At 40.0% G+C, this 24,671-nt stretch overlaps 1 protein-coding gene across 5 annotated transcripts in view; it reads right to left on the bottom strand.

Moving 5' to 3' along the window:
• SLC4A4 (solute carrier family 4 member 4) overlaps window positions 1-24,671 on the bottom strand; it is a 419,170-nt gene that overhangs the window by 318,530 nt on the left and 75,969 nt on the right. For all 5 annotated transcript variants that reach the window (XM_069091658.1, XM_069091663.1, XM_069091665.1 and 2 more), the window contains one exon: window positions 14,652-14,831. In XM_069091658.1, the coding sequence (XP_068947759.1) occupies window positions 14,652-14,831 (180 nt within the window). The remainder of the gene's footprint in view (window positions 1-14,651; window positions 14,832-24,671) is intronic.

Raw genomic sequence — 24,671 nt, 5'->3', positions numbered from 1 at the left:
GATAGATAGATAGATAGATAGATAGATAGATAGATAGATAGATAGATGGATAGATAGATAGATGGATAGATAGAAGGATGGATGGATAGATGGATGGATAGGTGGATGGATAGGTGGATGGATGGATGGATGGATGGATGGATGGATGGATGGATGGATGGATGGATGGATGGATGGATGGATGGATTGGATGGATTGGATGGACAGAAAGATGGATAGACAGATAGATGGATAGACCAATGGATATGAACAAATGGAGAGATTATGGTTCTCTTCCAGGAAGTTCTGCAGTGTCTCAGAGCTTGATACAACCAGTACAATGTCATCTGAAACCAAAACATCTCTAGGGAAGGACCTCACCATCTCTAGAGGATTTCTCTTCACCTAGGACTCTGCACTGAATCTTCCCTATGATGGTGCAAGTACCTTTGCCAAACAGAGGTCTTTCTGTTTTATGCCTCCCCTAGTGTTTACATTCAAAGGTTAGTCAAACAAGGCACTGTCTGTTACATCTTCAAAGAACCTCATATAATTTGAAATATAGATGGAAAATTTTGTTGTTCAGTCATTTTCAGTTATGTACAACTCTTTGTGACCCCTTTGGGGGAGTTTTCTTGGCAAAAATCCTGGAGTGGTTTGCCATTTCCTACTCCAAGTCATTTTACAGATGAGGAAACTGAGGTAAAGAGGGTTAGGTGATTTTCCCAGAATCATACTTAGTAAGACATTTACCTAATAAGTGTCTGAGGCCAGACTTGAACTCAAGAAGATGAGTCTTCCTGACCCTAGACCCAGTGTTCTATCCACTGAACCACCTGGATGGGAAATACCTTATTGGAAAAGAGGCTTTAAGGATTGCTCTTTCAATTATATGAATCGATGTTTTTTTTAAATCAATAAACAATAAGTATAATGACATCCTGTATTCTCTATATCTTTCAGTCAGTCATATATTAACAATAATCTGCTGGAGAGTATACACATGTATAATTAGACCCTAAGATCACAGATTTATAAATTAAGTACTTGAGTAGACCCTAAAGGTTAGGTCCATCTTCCTTGTCTTGGAGAAGAGGAAAATGAGGCAAAGAGAAGTCAAATGGCTTGCCCAGTCTGACATTCTAGCAGCGACCTGAAGTCAGACTTAAACCAAAATCCTCCTGACACCAAGTCCAGTACTCTCCATTATATCATATTGCCCAGGAAAATCAAAATGAAGAAAGTTTATCTGACTTGATCTTTTTTAAATGCCCCCACATAGGAATTTGGACAGTCCTCTGAGAATGCCTTTTTGCCTCCAAAATAAAATATCTTTTCTACAAAATTCATGCAATTATTTTCTTTCCCCTTAGTGAATTTCAAACATGAAGGCCAATTTGGCTCACCAATTCCCATGTGTCCTGTGGCAGAGACCCTATTCAAGCCAACAAAATCAATCTCATGACTCTATGTATCAATATCCAGTCTTTCCTGTCCTCCCTGCTACCCCAAGACAAAAGATCCTAGCATAAATTAGTCCTTGGAGAGCAACAAAATCCTCCATGGAGGCCTGGACTCTGGACTATATAAACAGAACAAGCATCAATTCTCTTGTCAAACACACACACACACACACACACTATATTGCCCTATAATCATGAAATGGATAAAATAACAATTATAAACAAATAGTCAAGGAAGAAAAGAAAATATTATTTTAGAGAATCTTAAAATGTCATTTGGAAACATCATAATGTCAATTAAAATATTTACATTTCCATTAAAAATTCAAGGTTTCTTAGATGGTTCGTGTATTCACTTTAACAATCAGCTCAAAAGCCAGTCAGAAGGCATAAAGAACAGTTATTCATACCACACAAAACATCACAATGTTATACCTGTAAGTACAACCAAAAAAAACATCTTTGAAGTCCTGGTATTTTCCCTGGCTGTCCCTCATGCCTCGAATTCTTTCCCTCTCTATCTCTGTATTGACTTCCCTGTCATCTTTCACATTCCAGATAAAAATCTCACCTTCTTCAATTCTGTGGATTCTCTCCCATCTATCCTGTATATTTCTTTTATGTACATAACTGTTTTTGTGTTGACTCCTTGATTAGACTATGAGCTCTCTGAAAGGGGGAACTGTCTTTTGTCTTTCTTTGTATCACTACCATTTAGCACAGTGGCTGGCCCATAGTAACAGGTGCTTAATAAATGCTTATCAACTAACCCAATCTGCCAGATTGTAATCATGGTTTAGGATAGCTGGTTTTCCTCACTCAATAGCCCTTCTTAACCAGAGTGACTTTCTTTCAAGAGTTCACAGAAATCATTAGGACAGAAAACATTAGTTTCCTGCATATTCAATAGGTGTTCCAGATACACATGAAATGCTGAGATAGGAATAGCAGCCCATATCTGACTCATGGCATCCTTTCCACAAGCCTACAGAAGAAAACAAGGCTGTCACCTAATGAACAAATTAGCCAACAAAAGAAAATAAAGCATTGCTTGGCCATCAGGTGGCACTCCACTGAAGATTATTTCCCCCAAAAGCTGTCTTTCCCCTTACTACCACAACCTCCCCCCACCTCTCATTGTTCAACATGGGGTTCTTGCCGATAATCTCTTAGAATGCACATGAAGGGTGGGTTGGCCCTAATTCAATATTGATCTAAGGGTAAAGAAAACAGAATATACTTTAAAATATTTAAAAGTATGGAAATTTCAGCATGGCTTTGGCTCCTATCCCTACTTGTATGGGAACCTTTCCTCTCTCTGTTGATCAGTCTCATTCACAGGACCCAGACCTTTTTGGTATCCCATGATTTTATAAAAACGTGATTAAAAAAAAGAGGCAACTGTAGATAGAGAGCTGATCTTGAAGTCAGGATGACCTGGGTTCAACCTGCCTCTGAATGTGTGACCCTGGGAAAGTCACTTAACCTCTAAGTGCCTTTGATAATTCACCAGTGTTGTGAATTACAAAGCAGGTGTCAATTTGTATGGGTTGAGGGACCCTCCTCACCAGGAATTTCCTGCACCAATGAAATTGGAGGTTTAGTTCAAAGTCACAATAAAGTTGTTTGTTTGTTTTTTAATACTGTAAAAGAACAGTCTGGGTCAATCACCTCCCCCAATCTATTCCTAGCCATTAGATAATGGGAGAGAATAAAGAAAGGAACTGAATATTTAAAACACACCAGGATCATTCTGCAAACAGTTGGCAAAAATGAGAAAAGTATTATAAAGTTGGGATTGTTCTCCAGACCTCCTGGACTCTATGAAGACTGATGCTTTCTGGATGCCACCACACACACATACACACACACACACACACACACACACACACACACACACACACACACACCTCCTAAAGGTGTCTCCTTCTTTTGGACTCCTTAGAGTAAAACCCACCAAAAATGGAGGAGAGGGGAGAGGGAAGGGTCCAGTTCACACAGCATAAAATCTCGCCCAGTCTCCCAACCTTTTGCACAGCTCCCATTCAAGAAGTTCTCCTTTTGATTCCCCGTGGACTCAGTTTCCCCTGTGACTGCCAGTGCATTCCCAACTACTACTGAGCCATAAAAAAGTGTTTATTGTTGCTGATGAGAACAAACAGTCCATTCACTTTCACCCTCAAGCACTGGGGTGCATAGTGAAAAGCCGAGCTGAGAGTGCCGACTGATGAGTGAATCCGGAGAGGCATTTGGTAAAGAGAAGTGCCCATCAGTTGCCTTTGATACCATGAGACAATTGCATTTCAATTAAGAGAAAGAGAATTATATTCGTGAAGTGTTCATTTCTTTGCAATTCAACATGGGGACGAGGCATTTGCTCACTTGTTTTGTTTTTAAGGTCAGATCTTTTTATCTTGACTGGCCTGGAAATATGGTAGCCACTCATGAGCCAATCCCATTACCTATCAACACAGAGACTTTGGCCTGTTCCATTTCCAGTAAGGACTGGTTTGGAACAGGTAGCCTTAGGTAGCCTAATAAGTCCCTTTTCTCAGGGGCTCACCATCTGTGTACCAGACTCAATGTAGACACCCCATCAGTCTTAACCCTCTTATTTCTCAGAACTCCCAAACTCAATTCATCAATTGGGATCACCCTTCCTGATTGCAGAGATTACAGGTATGGGGGGTAGGGGGTGAGAGAGTGTGTTGTTGGTGGGTATGCTACCCTGCCAAGCTAGAACAGGGGTTCTTAATGGGAGGGGAGCATAAATGTGTCTCAAGTTTTTTATGGTTCTATTTCAATATAATCAATTTCCTCTGTAATCCTGTAAATTTTATTTTATGCACTTAAAAGCATCATTCTGAGAAGGGGTCTATAGGCTTCCCCAAACTGCCAAAGACTCTATAAGGTTACTTGCTTCTTTCTTCTCTAAAAGAATTTGCATTGGCCAGAATTCAGGAGCCAAGGTTGAACGTTAGGTCAAGAAATAGAGGGACTACAGAAACTGACAGATTCAAGTGAAGTAGGGGGTAGAACAACATTCTGATAGGGTATTCTTGATGAAAATACAGAGGACTTGAGGGAGAGGAAGATATTGGTTGGTTATAGACAGGATTAGAATGAAAACACTCCATGACAGAGGTTCTTGACCTTTTCTTTTCAATCATGGGCCCCTTTGTCAAACTTGGAAACCAATAGATGCCCTCTCAGAATCATGTTTTAAATGCATAACATAAAATCGATAGAATTACAAAGGAAACCAATTACATTCCAATACAGTTATCAAAATATTTAATAAAAACAAATAATTGACCCCAGATTAAGAACTCTTGCCCTTATGGAAAGTCTTCTCTCTTAGGGCATTCAATTTTCTTGCTGGGAATGTGGTTTCAATAGCAACAAAATGGCTTATGTTGTGATCTGGCCTTATAATAATTCTCCTTACATATATACAAATATTCATAGATGATGCCCCTGAAGGAAGACAAGGAGTACAAGAATTCTCTTTGGAAAGGGAAAGTATAAATTCCTCCCCGCCTCACCCCCAAAACACACACACACACACACACACACACACACACACACACACACACTCAATTTTTACCAGGAATGACATATTTTCAAAGCTTAAAGAGAATGCACTTCTTGCTTATATTGAAGGAAAAATAACAAGACATAGAATGTTTTTAAAAGGAAATGTTCCTACCCTATAATTTCAAACACAAAAAGACTGAGTTTGACACACAAAAGAAAAATTCCCCTCTACTCTTTCCTGCACAATAACTTAATTTATAAAAATCTCAAAGAAAAAAGAAATGGATGAAGAAAAATAAGAAAAAAATCTTGCTTTATCATAAATAAAAATATATGCAACATATTGATACATAATAAAGAAAATAATCAACTAAGAAAATAAATAAGGAAAGAAAGGAGAAATAAGGAGAAAGTAGTAATATGCTTACTTAGGTCATAAAAAATGCAGTTGGGTTGGAGGCATACTAGGAAAAGGAAAAATCAAATGATACAATCCCAAATATTCTTGGCGCCAAGAAAGAGCCATACTGTTTGCTTTACCCAGAAGCAAAAGAAGTTGCCCATTTCCTGAATTTAACTAGATCACTGACTGGCATCCATGTTTCCAAGATCATAAAACAGTGCTTATTAGCATATATCTGCCAGTCCTGACAGGAGTCCAATGAGCTGAAAACACAAATAGTGGAGTATAAGACTAACTGAAGGCAAGTTTATGGAGCAAGAGCTATATGCTCTTAAAGGTTTTAAATAAAGATCAATGAAGGACAATATACACAAATATAGAGCTAGGCTCATGTTCAAGATGGGGGTTGGGATGAGAGAGGGGTGGAGACCTTGAACTAACATGCTGAAAAGGATTATTGGATTTAAAGACAGGAAGCTCTAGATCGAAATTGCACCACAAAGACTTGTAAACCGTGTGGTCGTGGACAAGTCACTTAACCTCTCTCTGTCTCAGTTTCCTCATCTGTAAAATGAAGATAATAATACCTGTGATACCTATTCATAGGGATTCTATGATGGTCAAATAAAATAATGTATATAAACACTTTGAAAACATTAAAATACCATATGAACATCAGTTTTATGCTCACGTAGGTAGAGCTGAAAGGGGGCTCCAAGGCAATTTAATACAAAGGGTCTTAACCTTTTTGTGTGATAGATCCCATCAGTAGCTCTTTTCAGAAGACTCTGTTTAAATGTAAAAAACAAAATACATGGGATTGCAAAGGAAACCAATTATAATATAATATAATTTTCAAAATATTTTTAAAAAGCAAATCTGTGATGAAGTAATGTGTGCTTCTTTATTAATGTATTAAATAACAACACAGTCTGTTTAAAATACAGGTAAGCTAAAGTGAAATTTTAATTTTTAAAAAACATCAGTGTGAGGGCTATGATTTACTTAGCTTACAAAAGGACATTCATCTATGAGACAGGTGCTCTTTGATGAAGAAGCACAAGACATGTCATGTTGGACGTCCAATCAATTTTGAGGGTTTTTGCCTCAGTGGTTCTGAATATTGAATATCCTGATTCTCAAAGATGTTTTGTTGCAAATGGAATTAAAGCTTCCATAATTTAAAGCAAGAATAGCATATAGGACAAGCAACAGTATATAGGACAACTGTGTACTCATACACTGCCCAGAAGCCTAATAACCACAGCAATGGGAGTTATGATAAGCATGAATGATATTTTGAGATGTCTGCAACAATTCTAGTATGCTATAATAGAAAACATTATATTATATTCTTGTAATATATTATGGCATAATAGATTAAATAATAAATCCATAACATAAAAATATCTGTGATTTTTACTGGCAATAAAGTCATAGGTACTGCTAATACAACTGATTTGTTGCCTACATTCATAAATGAAGACAATGCTAAGCTTCAGTTAGAGGTTAGTGAATTTTTTCCCATTACAAACAAATCTAATTTTTTTCTCATCCAAGCTTATGGACCCCCTTAAATATATTAATGGACCTCAGGTGAAGAATCCAATTCAACCCCTTCATTTTTCAGATGAAGAAAATGAGTCCCAGGAAGGTTAAATACTTGCCCCAGGTCACACAATGCTAGGGTTTGAACCCAGGACCCATTATTAGTATTGTTTTTCTCTCTCTAAACAGATGACAAATCTTGGGAGAGTCTCTGTAGACAGAAGAAAGACTAACTAGCCTATAAATATTCTAGAAAACCCAGTCTAGAGCAATAAGCAGCATAGAGGCAGAAAGCATCCAAAAGAAGAATCTGCCTTATCCCAGGCCACTCAGAGCCAGCACCATGTCTTCATCTACTTTCTGGACAACTCGTGGAGTATCACAACTACCAACTTGAAAAAAAGGAAGTTTAACACTGAGTAGTGAAAAAGAATTATTTTAAAGAAAAAACACAGTATGCCTGTCTTATTGTGCACTCATTACACACGACCTTCCCATTCCACTGTCACTCCTTGTGCTTGCCACCTCCCTCCTCCCCAAACTCCCTCACTGCCAATATTTCCACATTTTTAAAAAATGAACTGGAAGGTTCTGGCAACTTTGGGGAGCTGGGAAGAGCTGGAGAGTAACAAATTCAATCCATTACTTAGTTCAATAGGTTGGATTCGTCACTCAAGACACCAAGCGAAAGAGTCAAAACTACCTTTCCATTTTGAAGAAATGTGCATGCCTTGACAGAACAAATAAAAAGCAGTGCTACCAGAAGTTTGTGCTCACTCTCCCCTATGGATACACTATGGGCTTTGGTGGGAGAGCATCTCATATTTATGGACAGAATTTTATAAAAATAAAAATAAGCATGAGAACACGGTAATAATAGGTAGCATTTCTATCCTGCAAAGTTTTTTACATGTGTTATCTCACCCGCTCCTGTTATGCTTTAATTAGTCTTGATTTGCCTTCTGTTTAGCCATTACTAGAAGATAACTGGATGATTTGGTGCCTGTCTTTATCTAAATTCAGACTGTGCCTTTCATTCTGTTCTTCTACGTGATTCCTTGAGATATTTGGGTGCAAAAACAGAAGTCAATATCTCTTAATAATAAAAACTCTCCAGTGTCAAAAAGATAAGAGATCGAATTATTTACACATTCTTTGATACCAAACATCTAATTGATTCCCCAAATGCAAAATGATAAGTATGAAATAGATGAAAATATAAGAGTATGTATACATTTCTGTGCATAGATATACATACATATATTTGAGATCTCACCATATGACAAATGCATATTCAAGTTGAAGGTTCAATGGGAAAGAATGAGAGTGATGGAATATGCTTTGGCCAGAGCCAGCCATGAAGCAAACAGCTGGTAAATCAAAGTCCCGACCACCTCCTTGTTCTCCTCTACACATTCCTGCTATTTTGGATCTGGGTGTCTTCCAACAGAGCTAGTAAACTATGAGAGATGGCATCAATCTATACTGTAGGTCAGGGTTTTTATTTTTCCCTAGTGAATCACTCTTCTCCCCCTCATTCTAGAGCGCTAACGGCCTTAAAACATTTCTCTATAAGTGTTACACATAGACATTGCTATGCATAACACACCCCTATCCTTTAGCCAACATTGCATAATCATTTTCAGTTTCTCTCCAAATGTTCGAATGAAAAGTGTACGTTTCGTTTTCCTGTCCTTTCTCCCCATCCAAGTCTTAATCACGCTCTTTCCAATCAACCTCCCCCTCCATCTCGGTGAACCACGTCTGAACCCTGTCCAATCTGCTCTTAATGTAGTAGCTTCTCTAGCTTCCTATTCCACCTGCTCTGTTCCAACTGTCAGAATATAAAAGACACAAATTACTGTTTCACGCCCCCTTTTAAATTAACTCCGTAAAATTACTTTTCAAGACCCTCAAGCTTTTTAGTCTAATTTTGTCTGTCATCACTTGTGATTACTGAATCCAATCTTCATCTGTCCCACCCATAATGTAATTTGCTACAAGCTCCTTACTTCTCCTGGTACAGGAAAAAAAAGACTAAAAATTTAGGACTCTTTGCCAACATGAAACGTCCAAAGTATATGAGTTCGGTCAGGGGGACGACCTCTCTAAATTGGGGCAAGTTCCTGACCACACAGAATGGTGATGCCTCGTTTTAGCTGGAGGGCTACACATGGCTAAGGTCTCTCCAAGGAAAGAGAAAACATACCTGAACACATGCATACAAACACACACACATCCACTTAGTTACTTGAATGGATAGAACATCAACAAAGGCACCACAATTCTAAGTAAAATATCTCGGAAGATTTCATCTACAGCATTCTGCCCACTGGTTCTCCCCTTGCCCTGTGACCATCAAATCCCCACAATCATGACCTCCTCTAATCACTGTCATTTAGAACTGATTCCTGACTCTGCCTTTTTCCCTTGCTACTTCTCCCAGATCTCTTAACCCCATCCATCTCTACCCAGTCACAATTGTCCTCTACTCAGCCATTGCACTGGCCTATTAATCTGTTGTTAGCAAACTCAGTTTCATCCTTTGGCCTTCACACCCACAATGTCAATCTTCCCTCTACCTCAGCATCCTGCAGGAATGGGCATGCCTTATAAGGACACACTTTATATGGATATGCCCTACCATACACAACTGTTTCACCTCTTAGAAACTAAACTGTATTTTGTTTCTCTTTGCTCATGCTTCCCACCTCTGCCACTACCTCAAGCTTCACTTTTTCCTGCTGCCTATCTTCCTCACAAACTCCACTCTCTCCATCCCTCTTTATTCTTCCATTCCATTTTATATCAAAGATTTAGAGCTAAAAGGGAGGTTGGAGGTCATCTAGTTCAATCGCCTCCTCCTCTTACAGATAAGGAAATTGAGTCACAAAGAAATGATGTGATTTACACAGCATCTCATTGGTACTAAATGTCTGAGGCAGGTTTTGAACCCCAGATTTCCTGACTCCAAGTCCCCTGTATACTCTAACCAATACCCCATGCTGTCTCTTACTACAACTCTGACTTCACTTCTCTTTCTTCAGTATTGAGCCTATAGTTGGCCATTTCAACAAGGCACCATCACCTGCCTTTAAATATGCTGCCTTCTTCTTGTCTTCTTATTGTCCCTATTCTCACCACAGTGACCTTAGGGAATCCTCTCCATCCTTTCATCTCAGCAACCAATAGCTAAATGAATCCACATTGAGTGGGTCCTGCTATCCAACTTCATACAAACTCATGCTATCCAGTCTCAACTGGGACTTGGTAATCTCGTTATTGATCTGATTGACTCCTGCCTCGGTAACTACTCTGAGTCACCTGATATCTCAAGATCCCAATTTCACTATCATCTCCTTCATGTCTCAGCAGATGACCTTGTCACCTACTTTACTCAGATAAGTAAGGGCATCTGTCATAATCTCTTTCTTCTCTCATTCTCCATGGAACACATCTAGATCTTCCCCGATCTTCTCCTTTGCTCTAATTTCAGAAATGAAGACCCTCCTCCTCAAAAAGGCATAACCTTTCTGCTTGTGCCCTCAGCCCCATTCCTTCTTGTCTCCTTGCAGAGATTACACTGAAGACAATTTCTCCTCTCTCCCAAATGCTGTATCTCTTCTTCTGACTCCTTCTTGACTACCTCTAAACATGCTCAGATCTCCTCTTGCCTAAAAACAATTTCCTTGACCCTGACATTCCCTGAAAGCATCAGCCTTTATTTCTCTTCCCCTATACTGCTAAAGTGCTAGAAAGCAGTGTGAATATTCAATCAGCTCCACTTGCCTCACTACCCACTCATTTCCCAACCTCATGCAGGCTAAGCTTCCAACCTAAGTATACTATAACACTGTTCTTATGAAAGTTGCCAGCCCTCTTAACTATCAGACACCATTAATGGCCTTCTCTCAGAGCTTAGTATCTCTGACTTTGCTGCACCTTCTGGAATTGCTATCCCCCATTCCTTTTGGATGGATGGATGGATGGATGGATGGATGGATGGATGGATGGATGGATGGATTCACCTTATCCTCCCACACCTAAGTGTGGGTAACCCCCAAAGCACAGCCCTTTACCTTTTTCCCTTCTCTTTCTATAAACTCCCCCCAGCAATCTCATTTACTCCATGGATGCAATACTCATTCTTCGCAGACAATTTCCAATTTTTTATATGCAGCTCTAATTTCTCTCCTGAGCTTTAGGCCTGCATTCCCAACTGCCTGATGGACTTCTCCATTTCAGTGTCCTACTGGCACCCTGAAACTCAATGTGTCTGAAACTGAGCTCACTCTTTCAACATGCCCTTCCTCCTAATGTCCCTATTTCTGTTTATGATACCAACATACTCCTAGTTACCCAGGCCTGAATATTAATTTTATCCTTCACTCTTCTCTCAACCCTCATATCCAATTACTTGTTAAGTCCTCCTCTTAATGCTACCTTTATGATATCTCACAACGGTCCTCTCCTCTGTACATACAGTACCACCAGGGAGAAAGCTATTATAATAGCCAGGGTGAAAGGTGAAAGGGCTTGAACTATATTCATATGTGTGTGTGCATGCATATACATACATATATATATATATATATATATATATATAAAATACGAACAACAGACAGCAACAAACACGAACATTCCCATATACAAAGAAGAACAGAGAGGTTGTATATGAAACTATGACTATTACAATGGTTTTTTTTAAAGGAACGCAGTAGTTATACACAGTAACAATAACTATACAGTAGTTACAACACAGACCTATTTGCCCGTACCCCTTCTAAAATTCTTTCTATCTTCTGTGCATTTTTTAAAAAAGGTTCAATGAAGTTTTTTTCTTTTTTTTCCACATCTATTACCTCTATCCACACACTCTCCCCCCATGTCTACACACGCAATGCACACAAACACACATGCACATGAACACACACACTAAAAGCCCTCACTTGTACCAAGTCAGAACAGTCAAAGAGAGTAATTCATATATGGGTGGTCTCTTAAAATATCCACTTTATTCTCTATCTCTCATGTGTGCCACCTCTCTTTCAAAAAGCAGGAAATGTGCTACTTTTCACAGCATGATTGGTCATTGTTTTGCCTAGAGTTCTTAGGTCTTTCGGTTGCTTTCCTGTATGTGATTATAACCATGGCCTAAATTATTCTCCTGCTTCTGTATTAACTCATTCAAGTTTTCCAAATTTCTCTGACTCCATTCCTTTCCTCACTTTTTACAATACTGTCCTCATCCTTCTTCCCTTTCTGGGTGGTTGCTGAGAGAAACTGGGGTTCAGGCCCTCACTGACCATAGTTTCTTGACTATCTACATCCAGTATTTCCTCCACCAATGGGTGAGATAGATATATACACACGCATACATAAAGAGAGAGAGATGAATGTGTATATATGCATGCATATAGGGATACACACCCAAATGTATATCTATGTATATGTATACATGTGTTTGTATATGTACATATACATGTGTATGTTAAAGTAGAAATACATTTATTGTGTGCATACCATGACATATGTGGACATGTGTGTCTATAAATATATGCATATATACACATAGACCCATATATGTATATGTGTGTATATGAAATATGGTCCCATGAGAGAAGCAGCAACAGGGATAGCAATGGAGGTACATGGTGGTTTGTCTCTGTTAGGGAGAGATCCAGCACAGGGTCCAAATGAAAATTTCTGAGCTTTTTTGATGGTAAAATTCTTCCAATGGCTCCTGTTTTCAGGTGACATTGTGGGGATTGCATCAATCCCTGGAATACTTCAAAGTCTCTGAAGTAGTCAGAGGATCATGCCTTGATGCTCCTAAAAGGAAGGAACTTGAGAGGGCAGCTAGTATGGCCCCTTATTTTACATGCGAGGAAAGTCAAGAGACTGACATCCCCAAAATCACATAGGTGTTAAGCATCACAGCCAGGATTCAACGCTAGGGGCTTTTATTCTAAGGGTTTTACTCTAATATTTCAAACTCAATCATTCAAAAAGATTTGACTTTACAATCCACACAGGAAAAACCAAGTGGATGAAGGTTTATTATCCATGATTTCAGAGGATGGATCCTGGAGCATGCCTGTCCCCTCCCAATGGAGACGTCATGGACAATGAGACACACAATAAAGCATAGCCAATATATTAATGTATATGCTTAACTGAACTTCTTTGTTCTAAGGCTGCATTCTTTGGGGCAAGAAGAATCACTGAAAAGTGACAAGTGGATACTCAAACAAGTGTCAGCAAAACATTTATATTTTAAAATGCCTGTTGTCCAGACTCAGGAATGCAATTTCATGGACAACCCATAGGGCTGGTGCCAATACCTCTAACCTAGAGAAATACTGAAGATTTACACCAAAATTCATCCAGAATTGAAGCACAGGATGGATTTGCATTGCAGAAACTGCAAATTGCTTTTAATAAGCCCTAAACTTCTCTCTGAAACAAAGGCTTTTCTTTCTAACATTAATATTGTTTCATTGACATTATGGGCATGAGAGTCATAGAATTGTGACCATATCCAAAGAATTAAAGTCTTCCAAAGGCAATGGTGAGCACATGCATGAAGGGTATAAGAAGTATGTGTCAGCATGTTACCAACAAAGTATTGCCCAAGAGAAGCAATACAAGAAATATTATCAAATAAATGGATGAGTAGAAAAGGAAATAGGGCAGTCATTAATACCTGTGTAACAACAGATGTAGATGAAGACCCTGAGCACCTTTGGTGGACCCTTGAGGAAGATTTACAGACATGAACAAGAGTCACCTAGGAGGAGATAAGGGGTAGCTAGGTGGTGCAGTGGATGGCCCACTGGGTCCAAAGTCAGGAATACCTCAGTTCAAATCTGGTCTCAGACACTTACTAGCTGTGCTACCCTGGCCAAGTTACTTAACCTTAGTTTCCACAGTTTTCTCATCTGTAAAATGAGCCAGAGAAGGAGATGGCAAACCATTCCAGCATCTTTGCCTAGAAAAACCCAAATGGGGTCATGAAGAGTCAGACAAGACTGAAACCAATGACCAACAACAAAATGATAGATGAATTAGAGGTGATGTGTATCACTGGAGCGGATTCCATCACCAGTGAAATCACAGAAACATGTAAGTGTCAAACTGCTGAATTGAAAGAACCCCAGAGATATTCTGTATCCTTCCCTTCTCCCCTCCTTGCTAGCCAACCATCATGGAACACACAATTCTAAAAGAGCAGTTCCAACAAAAAAACCCAACGCCTAGATCCCTGGAACTACCTACATGCTCCCTCCCCAATCTGGTTCTTCTCAACCTGGCACTATTCCATTTTAAAATCTCATCCATTTCTAGGACTAGCAGGACCTGCTGACCCAGGATACAAAGGTTCCTAAATGAAAAGTAGACAGAAGAGTCATTAAATCTTCCAGGTTATTTCCCATTAAAAATTTGCCCTTAAACACCTAGGTGTACCCAACTGCTAATTGAGGACAGAATTTTTAAAAGGCCATATCAAATTTCGTGTAGGAAATTCTGTTTCATTTGTGCCCTTACTCAATAAATTCCTAAAGCAGCATACTAGTAACACAAGATACTCCTCTCTTCTAGCAGGCCAGGAGAAGCTAACTTTGGGAAGCCAATTCCCAGTCTCCTCGAGATTCTGTGGCTGCCTTTCCAAAGGATTAGGAGAGGGCTGGAGAAAAAGCCAGTCTCCAAAAAGTACTCACTGAGTGGCTTCAGGATGCTACTGCTTGACTCATCGGCATTCTCCACGTCAGATTTGTCAGAATAGTTCTCTGAGTTTCTTTCCTTCTCCTTTTTCTCCCGGTGGCCCGCCTTCCTCTTGTGGCGCCGCCGCCTGCGATAGCTCTTCGGCACGTGAACCCCAATGTAGATCGTGTGGTGACCTAAGAGAGGTAAACAGATCATTGGGCATTTCAGATACCATTCCTCACCGCATTCATGGATCGCACTAATGAGGAGACAGGTGAAAATGTCTGAGCAGCACAGCGGCAGCTTCCTCCTGGATTTGACCACTAATTGCGATCCGGAGGTAGAAATGATTTCCCTAATAGGATTCAGTCAACCATAGTTTAATTTCAAATATTAAAAACACACACACACAGGTGATTTATGTGGCTAATTAACTCCCAAGTTTTAGGACTTTAGGGTTTGGAGTTTGGGGAGGAAGATTTGGGGTTTCGATGAAAATAATTCAAAACAACAAAGAAACTCTTTGGTTTGACTCTTGATATGGCCAGAATTAAATCTTACTAATATGTAATATTAATAAAAATTAATTAATAGAAATAATATTTAATATTCCTATAATTAAATCTCTCGACTACTTAATTTTTTTTATTATTTTTGCTATTACGGCTTTTTTTAGGCGGGGGAAGACAGGGCAAATGGGGTTAAGTGACTTGCCTAAGGTCACACAGCTAGTAAGTGTTAAGTGTCTGAGGCCACATTTGAACTCAGGTCCTCCTGACTCCCAGGCTGGTGCTCTATTCGCTACATCACCTAGCTGCCCCTATTACAGCTTTTTTAAATGAAATTTCTGTTTGCAAACTATTCAAAGCACCAAAATATCCAAGAAGAGGTGATATTTAAAGATTTCTACATTAGGTGGCTAGCCAGTATTTGTCAGAAGTTGGACCTGTACCTACGTCTTCTTGGACTTCAAGTTAGCATAACCACAATGAAATACCACCTCTCCTCCATGCTGCATTAAGCAAAATAAGCACCCAGGTCAAAATTGTTTTGTAGAGAAGACCATGAGCAATCAGGCTGTGAAATCCTTTCTTTGGATTGAAGGAGCTACAGAATTCACAGGTGATTTTTTTTTTCATAACATCTGACAAGACAAAAAAAGAAACCAATGTTCTAGACTTTGTTGCAAGAGGTCAAAACTTTTCACCCTCTTTTATGAACTAGTCACCCATGGGAACCACCCATTTCAGAAGTAACATAAGTCATACATATCAACAACAATAACAACAATATAGATTTCATTTTTCTTATCTATGGTTTTCACTTTACATTTCCATAAGGACATGACAACAATTTCCTGGTTAGAGGCATTATCACAAAACTACAATATACCTCAAATATCAAGTATAAGGTCCTCTATTGGACATTTAAAGCCCTTCTCAACCTGGCCCCTTCCTACCCTCCAGTCTTCTATATTATGCCTTTCTACAGACCATATGATCCAGGTACACTGACCTACTCCCTTTCATACATTCGATTTCCCACCTCCATGATTTTGGCTCTCCATTCCAGAAACACTCTCCCTCCTCACTTCTGCTTCTCATTTAACTAAGAACCTTTAAGACTCAGCCAAAATCCTACTTTCCACAGGAGGCCTTTCCCAGTCTTTCCAGCTGTTAGAGCCTTCCCCTCTATGGTTCCCTTCCATCTACAATGTAGGTATCTTATGTGTGCTTATTAATTTACATGTTGCCTCTCCCATTAGAATGCAAGTTCCTTGAGGGTAGGGGCTGTTTTTGCTTCTACTTTGTTTCTCCAACACTTAGACCAGTGTCTGGTTCATAGTAAGAATTTAACAAATGCTTATGGACTGATAATACATGCTATATTTCTTTTAAATTTCAGTGGATTATTTTTCCCACTAACATCAGACACTTATGAAAACACTGTAATTCATAGGGCTGTTGCCTCTTTTTGGCAGAGATTAAAAGGAATCTTATCCTTCTTCAAGAAAGAGGCTTCAACCAAGACAAGCATAATCCAGGAGACTGTCTATATTAATCTTCCAGAGAAATGTAGGGCCCTGCTGGCCATTCAAAGAAGTCAAACCACTTTCTCTACCCTCCTCCCTCTCCTCCAACTTAGAGCCTCAGGGGAATACTTCCTGTTGCATTTCATGTGAGATTTATCAAACCAAACCATTTGCTCGCAAATGGTTCTCATGGGAAAGCTCAGTTTTCCTAGGAAGTAGGAAATGTCTCAGAAACAACATGAATTAAAAAACAGTGTCAATTGTTTCCTCTTCACAAGCCTAGGAGGTGAGTCCAGTAGCTTTATCTCAAAAGTCACAAGAATGGAAGCTGCCAACTGGAGTAAATCAAAAGAAGGTGGGTGCTGATTTGGTTCCCTTCCTTTAAAAGTATTATATGAGAATAAGAATAATAAATAAGAAGTTAGCTTTGGCAAAGGAAAAAAAAAATACTGATTTTTGATTCAAGTGGTTTGGGTTCATCTATGCTCTCTAGCTGTGTGACCCTGGGTAGATCACTTAGCTCTCTGTGCCCAGTTTCCTCATCTGTAAAAATGAAGGAGTACAACTAGATGGTCCCAGAGGTCCCTTCTGCTGTTGTTCAGTCATTTCTGACTCTCTGTGACCCCTTTTGGGGTTTTCTTGGCAGAGATCCTGGAGTGGTTTGCCATTTTCTTCTCCAAATCATCTTACAGATGAGAAAACTGAGGCAAAGAGGATTAAGTGACTCATTCAGGGTCACACAGCTAGTATATATCTGAAGATGGATTTGAATTCACATAGATGAATTCACATTCAAATTCCTGAATTCTAGGGCCAACACTCTATCCACCACACCACCTAACTGTCCCTTTTGAGGTCCCTCCCGGTTGTAAATCTATGATCCTATAGTACAGTACCATTGTAATGGTTTCAAAGCAAATCCCTCACAACCATGTAACAAGCCACTTTAACCCAGTTTGCTTCAATTTCCTCATCTGTAAAATGAGCTGGAGAAGGAATGGCAAACCATTCCAGTACCTTTGCCAAGAAAACGCCAAATGGAGTCACAAAGAATTGGACATGACTAAAACATGACTGACCAAGGATACAACCATCCTGTCAGTTAAATAATGGTATTAAACTTATTTTACAGATAGGCAAACTGGAGCAAAAAATATACTGCTTCTCAACAGCCACACAGATCGGAAGTTCCAGAACCAGGCTTTAGACCCAGATACTCTATTTCCAAGTCTGGTCCCCTTTACACCATATCCTATTAAGGAATTAATTTAAGAAGTGGAGAAAGAAAACAAATCTTGCAACATTAAACATTTTCTCAACAGAACACCATGGCAAATTGCCAATACTAACATTAGGCACACACAAATTAGTTTTTTCATGATTTCAAATCTCCAAGTGCATTTGGCCAAACTGGTTAAAACTACTAGGATCTGCTGGTGATCAATTCTGCCAACTCTCTAGTATTAATTACTATTATTTAATAAATTCTATGCCTACATTGATCATAAGAGTGGACTTTTGAACCAAGTAGTAAGGAAAGTACCTTCTAAAGAAAGGTCCTGCTATATAGGAAAAGTTCCCTTGATCTAGATTCAAAGGAAACAGATTCAAATTCTAACTCTGCTTCTTACAATGCTACCTTTGTGTTCTTACACTAGTGTAATTATCACCCCCCCTCCACTTGCCTCATCTGTAAAATGGGAGCATAATCAGCCTGCATTGATGGGCCAATTCTCTTCCAGCTCTAAATGCTGGGATCCTCTGAAATCTGTTTCATAGTCATTAGAGAAATTTTGTTAGGTCCTTGCCATTCCACCTACTGGAGATGCCACTTGCCACCAGCTTCTACAGCCTTCTTTCAACTTCCCCTTGATATTTTACCCATTATAGTATCAAGACGTTCGCTCCCCCCGCCCCGAAAATGATACTAGAGTTTAGCAGAGAAATAATGACTAGATATGTAGACTGGAGATTCAACTCTGTAGAAACTATAAGCAAACCCATGGAAGCTGATGAGATCATAGCGATGTGATATAGAGAGAAGAAGAAAGAGCCCAAGACAAAGCCTCCCACAGTGGGGAGATGGGAAAGGATATTGATCATGAAACAGCCACGGAGACAAGGAAGGGCCCCTCAGTGGTCAATTGGTTTTACTTCACTGTACTTATCATAAGGGCAGCTAGGGGGCACAGTGGATGGAGGCCAGGCCTAGAGTCAAAAGACTTATTTTCATGCATTCAAATCTGACCTCAGACTTTTGTTAGTTGTGTGAGTCTGGGCAAGTCACTTAACCATCTTTGCCTCTATTTACTCATCTGTCAAATAAGCTGGAGAAAAAAATGACAAATCATTCCATTCTCTTTGCCAAGAAAACCCCAAATAGGGTCACAATGAGTTGGATATAACTGAAAATATGACTGTACAACACAAAAACATTTTATTAGAAACATGTTATTACAACATATAAGTATGTTGTGTGTACAATAATATTATATTATGTTACTTGGTGACATTCTGAGGGGAAGGGAGGGCATCATTATAAAGTAATAAGAATTAAAAATGGAGGGGGCTTTAAAGACACTTTTTAAAGGGAGACAAACGAGCTTCAGACAGATAGGAGTCGAGCTAGGAGAAAGGAGTATGACAAAGCTGAGGGGGAATGGAAAAGAAGGACATGGAAAAGGAAGTCAGGAAAGAAGAAGACTGAGAAAAAGCCAACACATAGGTGGTTCTCAGAGGGCTGATAAGTTGGAGAGAGCAGTTACACTTCAGTGGTGGGGTCTGAAGACCAACAGCAAGAGTTTGAGAAGTAAAGAGGACATGAGGAAATGTCTATTGTTTCTCACTACTTTCCAAACCCCAAATGCACCCATGTGGATGAATGTACACTCAACCTTAAAGACTGAGTCCACTGCACACCTATGTCATCCAGTGTGAACTGGGCTCCCACTGTTGCATGGAAATTCCACTACTCTTCCATGGCTGACTCTGTTGCATTCTCCAGAGGAGAGTTTGCAAACCTTCCTACCTCTCTTCAAGCCACCTACAACCATTCTCCAGCCCCTCAGTAGTGTGACCTTTCCCATATTAATGAAAAATGGAGGCCATTGAAATGCCTATTCCCCCTCTTCCCAAATTTCATGCTTAAAATCACCTCAACATTGGCTCCGTTTCTCTGCTCTTTTATTTCAGTCTCTGATGAAGATAGGTGGCATTTAATGCCAACACCAACTCCTTTAACTATCGCTTTTGGCCCTGTCCTTTACAGTAAGGAAGTCAAAGTCCAAGCTACTCAAAAATCCAGAGTGCTGTCCAAACCAGATGAAAATGTAACCAAGAAATGATTAATAAAATAAAGAAAAATCAAATACAATATGGATAAGGTAAATTTGTGGTTTTCTAAGTCAATATGAAGACCTCTGGGATCTGTTTCTGTTGGAGTTTGACAGCACTGTTCTACCAACCCCTTTGGTCCTTGCCTCTCTCTTTCTGATCTTTAACCTTCTCTCATCCACAGTTTCCTTCTCTACTGCTTACAGACATGCCCAAATTGTCAACCCTCTTGCAACTCAGGACTTGTAGTACTGAGAGGTTCAGTACCACAGTGAATTTCCCAGGGTCACCCAGCCAAAATGAGAGAAGCAGAAAAGGAACCCAAGTCTTCCTAACTGTGAGGCCAGCTCTCTAACCACTGGACCCCACTGTTTCTTATAAGACTATTACCTGAGTGGTAAAATGGAATCTCCATGGAGTGAACTACAGTCATTCTTCAAGATTAGCCATAGTTGAAGCACATGGCATCAAGTTGAATAATTCAAAACCAAAGATCATTCAATAAACACTTATGAAGTGCCCAGGCACTGTGCCAAGCAATTGGGATACAACAAGAGGCAAAAGACCATCCCTGCCCTTAAGGAGTTTACAATCCAAAGGGGGAGACAACTTGAAAATAAATATACAGAATAAATAGGAAATAATGAACAGAGGAAAGTCACAAGAGGAGTTAGGGAAGGCTTCCTGCAGAAGGTAGGATTTTAGTGGGGAGGTCAATAAAGACATGAAAGGAGAACACTGTAGATATGGGGGGAAAGTGAAGACTTCTTTTTATCTTTCACTTTTCTTCAAAGATGGACAAGGACAGTGGAGGAGGGGTTGGTAACACCCTCCCTGACTCTTCCCTTGCAATTCAGCTGTTCAGGATTTTGCAAGACAAATGTCATCTCAGGACAATAACTTTTGCTCCAAGCTCAGTTACTTCTCTTCACAATACAGGAGGTTGTGTTTGTCCTTCCTTCTTGAAGAGAACCATGACATCAGGGAGATAATGACGTGACTTGTAGCTGACATGGATTTGAGGGAGGGCTGTGCAAGGTCACCAGTCTCCCGTTCTCCTCCAAAGCCATCTGGGTCCAGTGGCCAGATATTCATCAGGATGACTGGAGGTGGCCCAGGATGCAATGGGAGACCCTGACCCTTTTAAGCTAAGGTCTTTTCAGGTTCTCACTTTGAGTGAGGTAATGCCCAAAAATACAGGAGACAGAGTTAATGGTGACCTCCTTCCTAGGAACCAGTGTGAGGAAGATCTTCTCAGGCTAATTCTTAAGGATCTGGCAAATATCACAAAGTACTTAAGTAGTCAAAATACCCAGACCAATGGAAAGTAACCTGAAAGGTGACAACTTGACTCTCCCAAATCCCAGTCATTGCCCTAAGTAAGAGAAGCAGTCTGCCTTTTCATTACCAGTGGAAAGGTCCTAGTTTTGATGAGCATACATGGGTCTCACTGTGGAACAGCCTCCTGTCATTTTGCCATTTTTCCACTCACCATGGTGGGAATAAAGGAAGTGAGCACTGCAGCTGAGAAGACATTTTTATCCAGAGCTCTCCAGTGTCCATGACATTAATCTTGAGTGGACTTCCAAAAAACAGTACAAGTGAGTAAAGGAGAAAGGTATGGCAGCATGGTGGAGAGGCTGGGGTTCTAAGCAAGGCGGAGCCTCCTTCAAAGACTATTAACTTGAAATCATCCCTGATTAGATGTGGGTGTTTGTTGGGCATTTTTGAATATTTGATATTTTGAATGTTTTCCATCTTTTTTTCATTTCTCTGTCTCTGAGGTGCTAAAATTTTTTCTTTCTCCTTTTCTAGTTTGAACAGAATATTAACCCAGTTTAGTTTATGTTATTTTCTTTTGAAATAATTCTACACCTTCTTTTTGGCTCTTTTATGTTTTCACGCACACCTTTTCCAAAAACATTTTCTACTTTATCCATTGAAGTCTTTTTTTATAGTCTTAATCCAAAGAAAATTCTGTTTTCAATTTTGATTTGAGTTTGGGTTTGTTTTAGTCTCCCACATCTAACCACCCAGGGGAGATTGCCAAGGCTGGAGCCATCCAGCTCCAAGCACCGGCAGCCTAGCCTAGATGAAACATCCAGCGCCATCCAGCTCTCTGGTTGAGATCCATGGCACAGAAATGAAGTCGTCACCCATTCCCCCTTGAGCCAAGCCATTCTTTCAAGCAACAATGTGAGAAGCAGCCATAGGGAGCCCATGAATTACAGGATATGGCTCGCTAGATTCTAAGGGTAGAGTCAAGGGGACAAAGAAGATTCATATCCTCTTTTGTCTTTCGAGCCCATCACCAGCCCTTTAGCGTTGACTATTGGGCAAAATGCCTCCAGTGCCTTTAGCTCCCAGGCATGTCCAGTTTCCTCCCTTTCCTCCTAGTCTCAACCCACTGCCAGTTTTAACCACCCTAGTTTGGGCTGGTGGCCACCAAATTTCATATCACAACAAATTTATATAACAATGAAACAGCAATTAGAAAGAGTTGGTTTGAAATCCAGGCTGACTAAGCCTACAAGCTGATAGGGACCCAAAACAGGCCCTTTATTCATTCTTGCCCTCTCCAGGAGGGAGGGAAATCAGGAAGGAAATGTTTGGACAGTTAACAGAGGGCCCCTGCCAGCCACAGAGGCGGGGACCCAGTATTTTACCAGCCTATTCCACAATGTCTGGCCTCCACTGACTCCCAATCTTTTCTGGCACTTACAGCTTTCAGTTCTGTGACTTCCCACATCAGTGCAGAGGGATGACCCCTGCCATTTATTTAGTCAGCCCCTTATTTGGACAGGCTAGGATGTGGCTCCAGTCTTGCTCTCCAGAATGGCTGCTGTACCTTCCTTCTCATGTCACCACCCCACCTAACCTGTCTCTTTTTCAGAACTCTGCCCAAATTCAAAGTCAGGGGTATTAGCCCCAAGAGTCACTTTCTGAATCTTATATTCCCATGGTAACATCCTTGAGAATGGCTGTGGTAATGTAATATTCCATCCTAGTAGAAAGAGCTCTACCCTCAAGTTAGGAAGGCCTGGGTTCAAATTCTACCTTTGACACACACTGGTTACATAACTGTGGGCCAGTCACTTAACTTCCAAGTCCCCTAAGCATATCTCTGAGGCTACAAGGGCTCAGTGAAATTATAGCTCAACATTCATGATGGGAATTTCCTCACTGGGAGTTCCCTATGCCAGTGAAATCACAAATCCAGTTTCAACCTATGTGAATACCTTCACATAGCTTAGCTATATAGAGGTTTATAGCTCTTGCAAATTTATAACTCAAAATGATGATAAACCAGCAGGAAATGAATGAAATCATAGGTGTGTACTTTTATCTTACGAGTAAAATAACAATGATAAAGAGATAAACAACAGATGGACTTTCAGAAAGAAGAGTCTGCAGAACAATATTAGAATCAAGGTTAGCGCCCACTTATCTTCTTGATGGATGGCAGTAAGACCCCTGAGGAGTAAAGAGAACCTCATAGCTAATAATTTCAATAGCAGCTCCCCCAGAAGGCAGACTATTTGGAGAAGGGATTATAAAAATAAATAGTCATACAGAAAAGAGGTTTGGTTTGTTTGAGGTTTTTTTAAGTGCCATTGAAAGGAAGACTTGGACCTTTTTATGAGGAGCATTCCGCCTTATAAAAGACTCACTCAGATATATGTGTTTATTCTGATGCACGATCCAAGAGGGCGCCAGGTGGCCCTAGTTTGACCATGCCCATTTTTATCATCCTGGGTTGGGCTGCCAACACCGTAGGCTCCAAATGTCTTGAGCACATCATCATCTATCCAGTGCTGTTTGCCACAAAACATTAGAGAGGTCACTAATGGCCTCTGCCTTTGCTGACTATCAAGAAATCACTGGGGAAAGTCCTTGCTTTTCCCCAATTCCCTAACCCCATGAAAGTTCCATTAACAGACTCAATGTATCTCCATGAATGGTTAACATATTACCATGGAGTAATTGATAATTATAACAATAATTAATAGTAACAGCAGCTTATCTATGTAGGCCTACTATGTGCCAGGCAGAGTGTTAAGCCCTTTACAAATATCTCATTTGATCCACAACCATGGTAGGTAAGTGCTATTATTAACCCTATTTTACAGTTGAGGAAACTGAGGCAAAAATGACTCAAGTAACTTGCCCAGGGTCACATAGCTACTAAGTAGTTTGAGGCTAGATTTTAACTCAGAGTTTCCTGACTCCAGATCCAATGCTCTAGCCACTACTCCAGATAACTTCCCTAATTGAGGATGTTAGAAAATTATGATTATTATTCCTAAGAAACCAAGATACTCTACCGTGTCCCAGCCTAACAGAAGAGGTAGTATAAGATGTATGTGTTGAGGGGGAAAAGGGAAGTTCTTCAGGCAAGTTCAAGGGCACATGAATTGGAAAGAGAGAGGGAAAGGGAGAGAATACACAAAAAAGAAAAATGGCAAAAACCATGGAGATATTAATACAGCAATGTGTGATATGATTTTTATACAAAGTGCCTGCTCAGGGCTCACAAATCTGTTTTCTCTTTGTCTGACTTCCAAGATGTCTTATGTCTTACCATCTCTGCCTCCTCCTTCCCTCCTCCTCCTCCTCCTCCCTCCCCTCCTTCCTTCCTTCCTTCCTTTTCTTCTCCTTCTCCTTCTTC

Source organism: Petaurus breviceps, unplaced genomic scaffold (assembly GCF_028583685.1).
Source record: "Petaurus breviceps papuanus isolate PSGF00001 unplaced genomic scaffold, PetGlider_PUasm1.0 126, whole genome shotgun sequence".
Lineage (NCBI taxonomy): Eukaryota > Metazoa > Chordata > Mammalia > Diprotodontia > Petauridae > Petaurus > Petaurus breviceps.
The sequence above is the reverse complement of the archived record's forward strand: the minus strand, read 5'-3'. Positions and strand labels throughout refer to the sequence as shown.